At 37.1% G+C, this 14143-nt stretch overlaps 1 protein-coding gene across 3 annotated transcripts in view; it reads right to left on the bottom strand.

Annotated features, from left to right (window-relative positions):
* LOC122646403 (nudix hydrolase 3-like) overlaps positions 1-13141 on the bottom strand; it is a 76187-nt gene extending 63046 nt beyond the window's left edge. For 2 of the 3 annotated variants that reach the window (XM_043839952.1, XM_043839950.1), the window contains exons 1-7: positions 12955-13141; positions 12341-12520; positions 11375-11452; positions 11098-11194; positions 10368-10501; positions 3870-3951; positions 458-544 (exon numbers count right to left, since the gene is read on the bottom strand). In XM_043839952.1, coding sequence (XP_043695887.1) covers positions 458-544; positions 3870-3951; positions 10368-10501; positions 11098-11194; positions 11375-11452; positions 12341-12520; positions 12955-13031 — 735 coding nt within the window. In that variant the 5' untranslated portion in view covers positions 13032-13141. Of the gene's footprint in view, positions 1-457; positions 545-3869; positions 3952-10367; positions 10502-11097; positions 11195-11374; positions 11453-12340; positions 12527-12954 lie in introns of all 3 variants that reach the window. The other variant, XM_043839951.1, reaches the window with a different exon arrangement.
* Between the last annotated feature and the right edge of the window lie 1002 nt (positions 13142-14143).

Genomic DNA, 14143 nt, shown 5'->3' with positions numbered 1-14143 from the left:
GTTATTCAGAAACCAAAGGAGCAAATGAATACATTACAGTCTATACAAAGTAGCCTCTAACAGGAGGAATGTTCAAATGAGCATACTATTGACATCAAGCATAGAAAGCTTTCTAGTATTAATCAAGCACACAGTGTCTAGGCGACCCAAGGCATGCGACCAACGTGCCTGGAAGCCTAGGCGCCTAGGCCAGCCCTAGAAAGCTTTCTAATATTAATCAAGCACATGGTGTCTAGGTGACCCAAGGCGTTGGAGGGGGCCTGGACGCCAGGCGACACCAACAAGGCGCCTAGGTGACAAGGCACGTGGATGCCTAGGTGCCTAGACGACCCCCCCACAACTATCATCAAGTATATGAAATTCCCTACATGCAAACCATGAGTGCATATCTCATTTATGCATATTTATCCATGCGTACTCATTCTATGAGATAAGCATCGCTATGTACTAAACTGACCTGCAAATAGAAAATGTCATCAATTACAGTTGCAGCTTTAATAAGCAAGACCAGAGCTTCCTTGTCCGCTTCTGAGATCCCATTCAGCTAATAAAAGGAAGAAAAAGCACAAAAAATTTATTGAATGATTAGAACCATACAAATATTTGTTAGAGAGAGAGATGCAGCAGTGTCTTCTGCTAGGAGAGGAGACAGTGTCCAATAAGGCTGTAATAAATGGATATAGATGGAGTTGATTAAGAAATGCACAATATCACCTGGCAAACAGGAACATCCCAACCATCCAAAGTCCAAACATTTTCACAGAGTATAGCACTGTAGCTTTTAGGATAGTTCATACTTCATCATATGAAAAGAATAGTTATATCGTAAACAAGAAGGTAAACATAAGAAGAAAAGCATTCCCCACAAAGGAATCACACTCTACGTGGCTAGTAGTTGCAAACTTGCAATTAGGGTTTGTAACTTTCTTTTTTTTATCAGCAACAGCAGAAGGAATATTATTGTGGTTTGTAGCTTTGAATCTAGAGGGCAAGCCTTGGCGCAACGGTTAAGTTGCGCTATTGCAACCTGTTGGTTGCAGGTTCGAAACATGGAAACAGCCTCTCCTGCAAAGCAGGGGCTAAGGCTGTGTACATTTGCCCCTCCCAGACCCTGCAGTAGCGGGAGCCTCGTGCACTGGGACGCTCTTTTGTGGCTTTGAATCTTTTCCATCCGCTCCCAGTTCTCCTGTGCTCTTCCAACCTTGAAAGTCAGTTGGCCTTTCTAGTTGCTGAAGTCCTCTTATTCCTCCAAGACCTCATGTAGTTTCGCATGCATTAAGTCATTAACATTGCCAGTGCTCCATCATGAGGCATTGTCATGAAGAGGCAGATAAACATTAGTAGACTTCACACAAGAATTTTACAACCCAAATAAATAATTTCAGAATTTTTCAGCTAGAATCTTCAGAATTTTAAAAAAAAAAATTTTTTTTTTTTTTTTTTTTTTGGGGTGGGGTTCCCTGTAGCTGTGCTTTTTATTGTAATATAGTAATTTCATGCTATAGAGACACCCTCTACAAAGTAAAAAAATAATTTTAGGGGAAAATATCATCCATCATCCCCCTCCCCTCTAAGTTTCCTTAATATCAACCCAGTACCCAAGTTTTGAAAAATGATAATTTCCTCCCCTACTTTATAAAGATTCTATCAACCGTACCCTAACCGTTAAAATACACCATTAAGTGATGATGTGGCATGTACAAAATTTTTAAAACCCCAAAATACCCTTAATATAATTATATTCTAATTTATTCCAAATTTGCCCTCCCCTTCTCCTTCTTCTTCTTCTTCTTCCTCCGCCAGCATCACCATCATCCCCACTTCTTCTTTAGCAGCACCACCATTATCGCCACCACTCTTCCACCGCAAGCACCACCGCCACCACCGAAACCCCTCTTAGGAATCAGGTCTGCCCACCTCTTATTAACTTCTCACCACTTCCCCATTTACTTATAAATCTACCCTCTCCCACCCTCTTTCATCCTCTCCTCTCTCTCTCTCTCTCTCTCCCAAATCCACCTTGTCTCGTAGCCCCGCCCCACCACCTGTCCTTTATCCCCCACCCAACCCGTACCCCATTACCTCTGCTGCAACAGTACTCCCCTTCCCTGCCAGGAACCGCGACCCACAATATACCCAAACCCTCCTTCGTAATAGGCCTCTATTGGAGTATTTGGCGCCGATGGCGGTTCCGGTGCCGTGGAGAGTCCACCCAACTTAGCCTCCTGGTTCTGAGTTCTTAAACCGCCAAGTCTATGGCTTTGTTGTACCTTCACAGCAAAACCACTTGGGAATATCTTTCCACTCTGATCGTGAATGTTGTAACGAGCACTGATATATATTTCAAATCATAACGGGCATTTGCTGCAAATCACAGGGGACTGTGTTGCGCAAGAATCTCAAGCTTCCCCTGCCCACGCTTTGCCATTGCAAACTCCAACCCACCACGGAAGGAGGAGCACGGAGTTCGCCGCTGCGCAAAACCCTCTTAGAACTAAATTTTCTTTGCTCCAACGGGTCGGTTTTACCTCCACCATTGGAATCTCATTGGTGTTTTTTCTAAAAATTGATTTCTTAGAAAAAATATACTTGTTAGAAACCCTTTCCTATTTCAGTAATTGCACTGAAATGCTTTGAACCAATTCTTCGAAATTACATATTGTTTTATTATGAATCAGTTCCCTGAAATGCATATGTGGTTTTTTGCCCTTCTATCCTGATTACGTTTCTGTTCCTTATTGTTCTTTGAAATTGCATTTTTTGTTTTGTTTTGAGTCTTTTGGCTGTTCATCTTCTGCGATGTTATGAGTCATTTTTTGTGATTCAACCGTTAATGCTTTCTGATTAGTTTTTTCTGAAACGACTAACCTATGTTTATTCGAAGTTATTTGTCGGTTAATGTTTAGGTGGCACTGGTATTAGCTCGAATGATCGATCCTTCACTCTTCAGACCTTGCACGAGAAGGTAGGTAGGGGTTGCAGAATGATTGCTTGCTTCTCTGCTTCTATACAGAATTTATTTCCTTGAGAGAGAGAGAGAGAGAGAGAGAGAGAGAGGAGTGGAGAGAGAGAGGATGAAAGAGGGGTTTCAGTGCTAGCAGGGGTGCTGGCGGTGGAAGAGTGGTGGCGATGATGGTGGTGCTGGCGGAAGAAGAAGAAGAAGGAGGAGGAGGAGGGGAGGGCAAAATCGGGAAAGTAAGAGAGGGCAAAATTGGAATATAATTATATCAAGGGTATTTTGGGGTTTTAGAAATTTTGAACATGCCACGTCATCACTTAATGGCGTTTTTTAATGGTTAGGATGGGGTTGATAGAATCTTTATAAAGTAGGGGAGGGAATTATCATTTTTCAAAACTTGGGTACTGGGTTGATATTAAGGAAACTTAGAGGGGAGGGGTATGATATTTTACCTAATTTTAGCAATTGCACATCAATTCTTGGCTTCTTCTATGCTTTCACAAACTTCCATACTATAACATCTTTAGAAAAACGTAGGAATATCCTAATAAGGAGTACGCTCTTAATTTACTATGTCTAATTTTTTTCCCCTGCTCAAAATGCATATTGTTTCTATTTTCTTTTGATTGTATAGACACATAACTGTCTTGCCCTTACATAAGCTCTGTAATCTTTTTATCAAGAAATATTAAGTTGTGAACATCCAAATCCAAGTTAAGGAGGATCAGAGACATGGCTAACCATCTGAGCAGATGAGAAAGAACTTAATCCAACAAATGTATTCAATCCAAAACTACCACCAAATAAAATCTCAAGCAGGAATCAAGAGAATTAACATAAAACAATCAGCTGAGATTCTGATAATGACGAAAATAGTGAGATTAATGTGCGGAAGAAGAACAATACGTACCTCTGGATCAAGACAAACTGGAGAATAACGAGAAATCTGTTTCTGCAGACTCAAACATCGAGCCTCTGTATTACAATTGTACCTACAGAAATGTCAAATGAGATTAGAACATACACGTGAAATTAAGGGGGGAAACTGAATAATTGGTCAGCTAAAAATTGTGTCCTTGTTTTTCATATAGCTCACAGACACCAATAACAACACTTGTATTATTATTTAAGCCTATGTAATTTTCACAGGAGCTGTCATGTCAGACACTGAAACCCATGTTCACGGCCATTCCTCTGTTTTTCTTTTTATCAACGGCAACAAAGGTAATTCTATCTACAATGCAAAGTGGAGCTCTACAATTGGGAAAGATTTCCCCAAACCAGTAACCACAAAAATAAAGAGGAAACCTACAAAAACAAAATCAAATATTACAATATGGCACTATAGAATGAAAAATGTTCGTTAGTTCAGTAAAATGAATAGATAGCTATCCATCCATTACGGACAAAAGATGAAAAAGTGAAGTAAATGAGTTAGTGACTGCCAGTAGTGCCTAACTGTACTAGCACGTATCTGTTCGTCTCTGCTTGGATGAGGAATTGTTCTTTCATTTTTTTTTTTCTTGGGAGGGTGGCAGGTGCTCTCAATGTTATACAATTGAAAAACATGAAAAAAAAATGGGAGAGAGAACTCATATATGAAAGATCAAATTAAGGGCATAGGATAGCCTAAACCAAAATCATTCTGCATTTTAGCCAAACTTTATTTGACTTATGTATCAATTTGAAAGTGGAATAGGATTTTACATCTTATACTCCCATTCATATGTCTAGGGTTCACACTATGTCTGTAGAACACAGAAGTTAGAAGAGAAAATTTGGAAAAACATGAACATAGCACATGAAACTGTCTGTCATAAGCTACCACTTAATACCGACCTCACAGTGACTAAAATTTATTTTAGAAGTTCTCAAATTCTTTTCTCTTTCATTAATTATTTTTTTATTTTTATTTTGAGAGAGAAATTCAAACTATATATCGGTACGAAGAATGGGCAAGAGTACACAAGAAGCATGAACAAATAAAAACCATACACAGCAGAGGATGCACAAAAAGATAAAATTACGATAGAACCCTCCCAATATAATGTAACAAGTTATGTTAGAAGGCCAGTTTAGAAGGTAAAGAGTCTATCTAAGGCAAATTCATTTTTTACTACTGAATCCTAGAAAACAGTAGTCTCCAGCACCACTTTTCCCCTTCATAAATGCAGAAGAACAGAGATGAAGGTTCTACAGCAATCTTCCTCCCCAGTAAAGTCAATATCTTCTCCAGTCCTCAATCAGCACAGTGATACATTTGGTGGTAAATGAGCACCTGCATAATAGATGAATAACAGTTTCCAACTGACTGTCATAGATTAGAGACTGCATCACTTCAGAATTTGTTAATTCATCAGATTAGTTGATATGACAACCATTCCTACCGGTCAGTACTGATTGACCAATTGTTCATTAGAGCACCCCAGATGGTTTCTACTCAACCTAGACAAAATGGATGACAGCAACTAGTAAGCAGGGCAGCCAACAGGGGAACCCAGCTGTACATCTATTTTATGCTACAATTATAGCCCCATGGCAATACCAGTTGGAAACTAAAGACTGAAGGACAACAATTGAGGAAGCGAGAAGATGAGAGTAGGAAGGAGATGAGGAAGAGGAAGGAAAAGAGAAAAAGAGAGGAAAAATCAGTTGCAAAGTTGTGGAAGAGATTGGTGGGATTGGTGTTTGATCCAATCGACACCTTGCGGTGTGAAGCCCGGGTGGTTCTTTTGAAGCTCTCCTTCAAGTTCTTTGAAGATCTCCTTCAAGTTCTAGTTAAAGTTTCAATCTTTATTCAAGTTTTTCAATCAAAAAAGCTGCTGTCAAGGAAATTCTGCAATTAAAGTAAGTTTGAGACATCCCCATCCTTCTTCTAATCCTCTACAACCCAACCCTAGTTTCCCCTTTGTTATTTTCAGTTTTCCCATACCCTAAACTCTCCACAAACCTAACCAGCCATCAGAACTTCATCAAACTTCAACCACAACACCCCCTGCCCATAAGGAGAACTCGATCTCCCTTGCGGCCCCTCCCAACCATTGAAACCCTAATTCCCTCCAACTCAAATCAAAACCCAAAATCCTAATTTCTGCCTAGCCCAAACCAACAGTCAGAATAGTCTACAAATCTCACCGATTATCCCTCATACCCTCCTAAGAAAACCATTCAAGTTTGGTTAACTTCTGTCCAGCCAAACCCTAAAAATCCATCTTTTTCTTTTCGAAAACCCGAAACCCTAACCCTAACCTTGCTGCCCATTCAAGTTTACATACCTAACTCCATCAAAACATCTCAGGATCTTCACTGATAGACTCCCCTACCTCAACTTGGCATAACCCATACATCAGACCCTAACCCAAACTTTACCAAAAACCTATTTTTAAACTAGCCGATTCACCTGTTCATAACAGATCCTAGTTTACTAGCTCCTAGTTGGTCTTCTACCAATCTAGTACTACATTAAGTGGTATTAGAGAATGGATGAACATGGTCAACGTTGCTACTCACATTTTGTTTCCCCCTCATCACTGCAAAATTCGAAGACGAATTTTTTCAAGCTAGGGAGAGTTGATGTAGATTTATTACCAAACTGGGTTTTTTTGCTTAGTAGTAAGTCTAGGGTTGGGTTATATACATGTTGGGTCTTTGATCCCATGGGTTTTCTATGCAATAGGTCACTTTTATGGACCTAAAATACGGGTAATTTGGTTGCTTACGGGATTAGCTTCTATACTTAGTTTTTTTTCATATTTTAGTGTTTTAAATTGGACCGGTCCAAAACTAGTTTGAACCAGTAGTTCAATTTAAGTGATTTTAGTAGTTTTCTTTTAAGTGTTTAGTGGGGCTGGATTAGGACTCTGTTTTGAGTCAATTTTAGTTTCCTAGTTAGTTTAAGTTACCTAATAGGTTAAGAATTGGGTTAGGCCTTTACTTTTTAGTCTAGGAGTTTATTTTTGAGTCTTTGATACAAGGTTGTAAAGGGGGAAAGTATTGAAGACGAATTTTGATATTAATGAAAAGCTTTTGCTGCTCTTCTTCTCCATTGAAGATTTTTGTCTTGTGTTTGATCAAGGATGGTGGGATCGGTGTTTGATTCGATTGACACCTTGCGGTGGGAAGCCCAAGCGGTTTGTTGGGGGGATTGGTGTTTGATCCAATTGACACCTTGCGGGGTGAAGCCCGGGTGGTTCTTTTGAAGCTCTCCTTCAGGTTCTTTGAAGATCTCCTTCAAGTTCTAGTTAAAGATTCAATTTTTATTCAAGTTTCTCAATCAAACAAGCTGTTGCTAAGGAAATTCTGCAACAACAGTGAAAAAAAGTTTGATTCATCCCATGCCTAACCTTTCTTCTTCTAATCCTCTAAACCACCACACCCTAACATTCCCCCTTTTTGTTTTCACTTTTCTCAATACGTAAATTCTGTCCAGACCAAACTAGCCAGCAAAATCCCTCCTTTTTTGGATCGAACTCTCCTCTCACCATAAGGAAAACTCGATCCAAGTTGCCCCCTCATCTGACCATCATAAACCCTAAAAATCCATCTTTTTCTCTTTTCAAAAACCCGAAACCTTAACCCTAACCTTGCTGCCCATTCAAGTTTACATACCTAACTCCATCAAAACGTCTCAGGATCTTCAATAATAGAATCCCTACCTCAACTTGACATAACCCACAGATCAAACCCTAACCTTAATTTCATCAAAAAAAACCTATTTTTGACCTAGCCGATTCACCTGTTCATAATAGATCCTGGTTGATTCGTTCCTAGTTGGTCTCCTACCAATCTAGGACTACATTAGCTGGTTGATTCATTCCTAGTTGGGCTCCTACCAATCTAGGACTACATTAGGTCGAGCTGCAGCTCATTGGCTAGGGCTCTAGCTTTAAGGCATAACCAATGTCCTGAACAGAGCAAGTCATCTACTAATTCAGTTTCGACCAAGTACTTGAGGCTGTTTAGCTAAGTTTGACTTTCCAATATATAGATTCTAGACTGAACAATATACTAAAAGATTACTGTAATTACGTTTAGAAAACTATAGTTTCTTTTGGAGTAGGAAAAACCAAAAAAAAATCTCTCATGATCAAAAAATGTAAAAACTCCTTTCCAAGTCTGAAAGTATAGAACTTTTCACACCAAAACTACCAAAAGTACATACAAGTAATCTTCATGTATGTACTAAAGATGATGTAAACTAATTATCAAAAAAAAAAAAAAGATGATGTAAACTAATCTTGTTATTAACAGTATTATTCAACATGTAAACTAAGTCAACTTAGGCCCAAGCCCCAACTCAGGCTAGGTGACACAGATAAGTATAGATCTCAACGGTATTAGTTCAATCAAGGTGACAAGTATCAGTATCGGAGCATATCATATCAGCCGATACATATTGGTATCGTGGGTATTGATACGATAATTACCAATACAATAATAATTTTTTAGAAAAAAAAATTGTATTGACCAATACAGATCAATAAAATCTGATACGGACCGATACAGATCGATACAGGTAAGATACACTTGATACGCATCCTTTAAACCTGCAAACAGAAACCATCAGTGAGATACAAAACCAAGAGCAACCGAAGGCCTTGGAAACTTGTTTATCTCTTCAATCTAAGCTGGAGGAAATCATCTAACGTAAAAAACGACCCTAATTTTCACAATTTCAACAAGTTTTGAGGGTTCACAATACTAAAATCACGGATCGAAAGAGATTTGGGTGAAAAGAGGTGAAGTTTCAGATCTCTCTTTTTTTTTTTTTTTGGGTGCTCAAAATTTTTTCTTACTTCTTTTTTATGCATCACTAAATTAGATAAAAAAATGATTCTAATCCTTACATCAAGTTGATACATATATATACATACATATTGCGAAATAAGGTGTTTTATGCTTCAACACTGTATTTTATATGTATCATAAGCACATCTATGCATTTCTTAACCGTTACCATGCGTAGCTTTAGCGCATCTTGCACCTCTTCGATATGATATGATATGTTTTTAAAAAAATACCCCTCAGATACCAATACTTAAATCCTTGCTTAAGATACATACAAAACAAGTGTTTTAAGCCTTGTGCACCATAAATAAGCAATAAATAATGATATCCAACCAATGTCACATTATCTTTGTCTTCACAGCATCTATGTGATTCAAATCTTCATTGGCAAGTGCAACATCAAACCTACTAATAAGTGATTGAAAACAATTAAGCAAGGAGATTTTTTAAAAAAAAAGAATCTATCTGTGTGTTAGGATACTGGCTTAGTAACCCCTAAAGGTCCAACCCAAGCAAGCAATATGTAAGTATAAACATACTATTAAGTATTAAATAACATAAATTAAGTATATACACACTAACCATACTACTACTCTACTAGTAACATATTAAACAATCTGAAGTAAAAGGTAACTACAAATAACAAGTACTTAAAAACAAATATAATATAATATATATATATATATATATATATATATATATATACATATATATAATATATTATAGATCACATATCATTCAAGATGATCTAACTCTAGGTCAGTTTTCCAGTTTAGATGTGATACTCGGCAAAAACAAGCTAGAAAAGCCAAGATTCAAGAAGAAAAAAAAAAACTATTTTTTAACATACTTTCAACACCCAGCGTTGATGTTAGATCTTCACTTTGATAAGCCTTAATGCAAATCCTTTGTTTATTTAATCACTCCTCCAATGTCCTTTTTTAGTGTAGATGGGATCCACTTAGGTTTTGGCCAAAAAAAATGAGTAGGAAAAAGTTTTCTTCCAAAAACTGGGATTTTGAGGTATTGGCAGCTTGTGTATCGAGTGTACCAGTTCGTACCAGTCTGTATCCATCTATATCAACCCGTATTGGTTCTATACATATGTATCCATTTCTGTATCATATCGACATTGCAAATCTCAATATCTACCAGCCATATCGTATCGATACCTGCAAGCAAAATACACTAATAGACAAATAATAACATCCAAAAACTGTAGAAAACAAAGCAATACATAAAACTAGACAACTCCGCCGTTATTTACAACAATGTAGAATTCTAGTATCTGAATACACTCCACTGAAATCATTTTGTTCATTTCTTGTTGAATCCCTGAACCTTTTGGTGTCTACTACCATAGAATAAAAAGGCAGAGTACTCTTCTTCCACGCAGAAAATTGGACATTCTGTTCTTATTTTCCCATATGGTCAGTTCATATTTCGAGAACTTCCCTATTTTATTATCCTCTATTGTTCTTAAATCTTTATACTACCATGTATCAACTATCAAGTGGGAGTAAAGAATTGGATGGTACTGATTTCGCAAAAATTTATTAGCGATAAAAATATTTAATGAATAATTAAGAATGACCTACTGTGATAGTTCTCAATGGCATACCTTTTTGCAAGTATATCAAATAATTGACCATATTGCCCATTTACATCACAAGGAACATATTCGTGATCTTCTTTTGCAAGTAAGCTTCTATATTCCTCCAAAGAAATATATTTAACAGCAGAAACTTCTGATTCCTACAATTTTAATTACAGATAAAACAAATGACCATGTCAGTTGAAATTATTGAATACAGTTCAACCGATTGAACCAATTAATCAGACAAATTTTAAGATGATAAAAGAAATTTCCAAGTTAGACGTCTGAATGGACACATGCAGATGGATTCATATAGAATATTCTTCACAAATAATAATTAACAAAGCACAAATTTTATAACATAAAAAAATGTTCATAACTTTGAGGATCAACATAGCTGCAAGCTACTGTACAGTAGTTATAACAAAAAAAAAAGTAGTTCAGATCAATTATTCCCTAAATAAAAGTAAAGAAATCATTCATCCAAACGCTTCTGGTTTCAAAATAAAGTTTAAAGCATAAACACATTAATCTTCTAGATTCTAGAACCAATCAAGCTGCTTGTCTGTGACGTATAAAAGGACTGAAGCATACAATAGGTTTTACAATTCACATGGATAGAAATTTTAAATTAATATCTTGTGAAACTTTTATTGGCACCAGTTTACAGTACTTTAAAAAGCCTCCATTCAATAAATTATACATAAGGAATTCTACAGTGTCTCTATGTTATGACCAACTTTAAGGTTCTCACCTGAAGAGTAAAGGCCTCCAAAGGAATTGGAGCTAGAGTCGTTACCAGATACACATCATTGAATTCATTGTTGATAAATTTACCATCATTTAGAACACTGCATTCATCACATAAAAAAACAATTAGAAGGTCAATATATAGACACAATTGAGTGGTCCAAAGTACTAAACGCTGTTCATGAAAATCAGAGAATTCAACTAGCATGGAAAAAAATGTGCAAACATATTACACAAAGAAGATGAAAATGTAAGCACAGAAAAAAAGGGAATCTACTAACCATTTTTGAAGAAAAACGAAAATCAACTCAAATGCATCATTTGGAAGAGCCAAACCTAGTTCTTCATGAAGTTCCCTCCTGGAAGCATGTAAGAATTTGTTAAAGTGAACAGGTCACTTCAAAAGCAGATCCACTATATAAACATTATGTGCCAATGGACATAAAGGATATATCAGGTCGAACAACAAATAGCAAATTAGACAATATCCATTCTAAGAATTTAGATTTCCAAGAGACTCAACAGCTTAATATCACGTTGTTCTATTTGACAAGCACACAGCTGCTCAAAACAAAATATGGTATAATCCTTTACCCAGACATTATGTTGAAAAGAGAATTTGATAGTTGGGAAACAATTTACCAGCTATTTATACTTCTGAAAGTTTCAGGACAAAACAATCAAAAGCAAATCAGAGCTCCCAATTCAAAATATTAACAACAGCATTAGCATATGAAAATAACATTTACTAGCAGTTAAAGGAAAAAAGGCAGATCTCTATCATTCTCCTTAAGAAAAATTCCTAAACCTCAAGATCATAAAAATCTGAATTTAGAGAGACAAAGTGGAATAGTAATACACTGAAGAACAAGTCACAATTATTAAATCCATGTGACGAGTTAAGTACTCTTCAGATAGAAAACACATAAAGCATCACAATGAAGAAATGTATCTCCTAGCTTAATTTCTATGAGCAGATTATTATTATTTTAAGGTGGGGGGGGGGGGGGAAGGAGAAAGAATTTTGGCAGGATGCAAAGAGAAAGTAACACTCACACACACACACACACACACACAGCACAAGACTGGGTACTAGGAAGTCGGTAATGGGCAAACAATGACAAACTCTTCTGTTTCTTCGAGTAATGAGGTACACAAAAATAGAGCTCATAGGAGCTTTCTCAAAACACTACTAATTCCAAGGAAGCAAACCCTCCCCAGCATACCATGGCAATGCTTTTAGCTACCTGGCCGATACAAGTGACGAATCACCAGCAGATATATGGCCAGCGCTTGATATATCCCACAACCCTGGCCACGAATCCTTGCAGTCAGCTCGGCGCTGCAGAAGCAACTCTTGAGTACTCTCAGAAAAAATCCACACATGAACAGATCGATGAAAATCTCCATCTCTGTGAACCTCACTCCTGCATAAGAACAAAACCAAAAATTTATAACCACAGAATCATTCAAAACTAGCAATTATCCAACAACTAAAGCAGCAAATCCACGATAACAAAAAAAAAAAAAGGCAGCTTCAACTTTTAAGACGAACACATCATTTTTAGTCGATTAATCCATCAACTAAGTCAATATATTTCATTTATTCTGCTCTGTTTTGAGTATAATGATCAATTTTAAGAACCAATGAATGAACATTGCATTCATAATTCAGAATATAAGCTGCGGAACATGGAAAGAGTTATATATGAGAGTTCGTGTGAGAAGCTCGATCAAACTATGATTGTAGGATCTCTGAAATCATTGAGACTTTTGCTTGAAATGGCTCAAATTGGATTAGAAACAAAGCAAGGAAGCAATAATCGAAATTATTAACAATGACCAGAGGATGATAACTCGCCTATTTTTTGAAATCCCAGTTTTTTGACCTGTTCTCGTGAGGACGTCAAGGCGCTCTTCTTCGTGCGCTTCAGCCATCACTGAAACACTGCAATTGGTGCTTACAGACAACAAACCAACCCCCTTCTTTCTTTTAATTCCAGGTTTTTTAACTCTGCATGACCAGGGGAGGATGAGATTTTGTCCTTTTATGAATTAGAGCACCACGCAACGAACATGATTCGAGGAATTGATTATCGTTTCAAAGAGGAATACAAGTGGGACTAAAGGAAACGGCAAAAGATTTGAATAGAAAATGTTATGTTTGTTGGACTATGACTGGTGTTGTTGTTATTGTTGTCAACACATTCAATTGAGTAACACACTCACACAAATGGCATATTGAGCAGAGAAATGGCATTTGTTGTGGTACCGGTGTACGTACCAACATGTACAAGTGTTACGAGTTATGACAGCATTCTTGGAAGTTATGGCAATGTACTAGTTAGTTGGATTTTTAAACAAGTTAGACACAGGTTGGATAGTTTACTAAGGCTTCTGGGCATGTGTGGCAGTGTTCGGAGGTGGTTGGTAGTGTTTCATGGTGTTTGGTAATGTCTGACAGAGGCTGGAAGCAACAGGGTATTGGTTCATGTCAGTTTTCGAAAGTGCATCATAGAAGCATGTAGAAAGGGGTAACTTTGGATCAAATTTGAAACATCCAATTGGTAGAATCTGAAGAAATCATGAACTAAAGAGTTGTAGTATGATGAGTCGTCTTTCCAATGCAACTGGAATCATTGAATTCCGAGTTTGTACAGAAAAGTAATGTTGATTTCCTTACTGTCGCATGATTTATGAGCAAATCTAAGAAAGTTGCGAGTTTGGAGGTGATTTAGCAGTATATGACATATTCTTGTTGGTGTAAAGGTGATGTGGAATAATGGAGTTCACCATGTGGATGCATGGGAGATCATGATTGTTGCTATAATGCATGGTAAGTGATGGCATCGTCATGACACAATATAATGATGATGGCTACATGTGAAATGATATGCAAGTGATGTGAGTGCATGCTATGATGTCATGAGGATGCATGGTATGTGTCGTAAAATGGATGCATGCATGGGTATTGTGTCGATTTACATGAATTCAATCATAAAGATGGATGGATGTATTATGTTGCATGGTATGATCGTAGCATGATGTAT

This window comes from Telopea speciosissima, chromosome 11 (genome assembly GCF_018873765.1).
Source record: "Telopea speciosissima isolate NSW1024214 ecotype Mountain lineage chromosome 11, Tspe_v1, whole genome shotgun sequence".
Lineage (NCBI taxonomy): Eukaryota > Viridiplantae > Streptophyta > Magnoliopsida > Proteales > Proteaceae > Telopea > Telopea speciosissima.
This window is presented reverse-complemented; position numbering and strand designations above follow the sequence as displayed.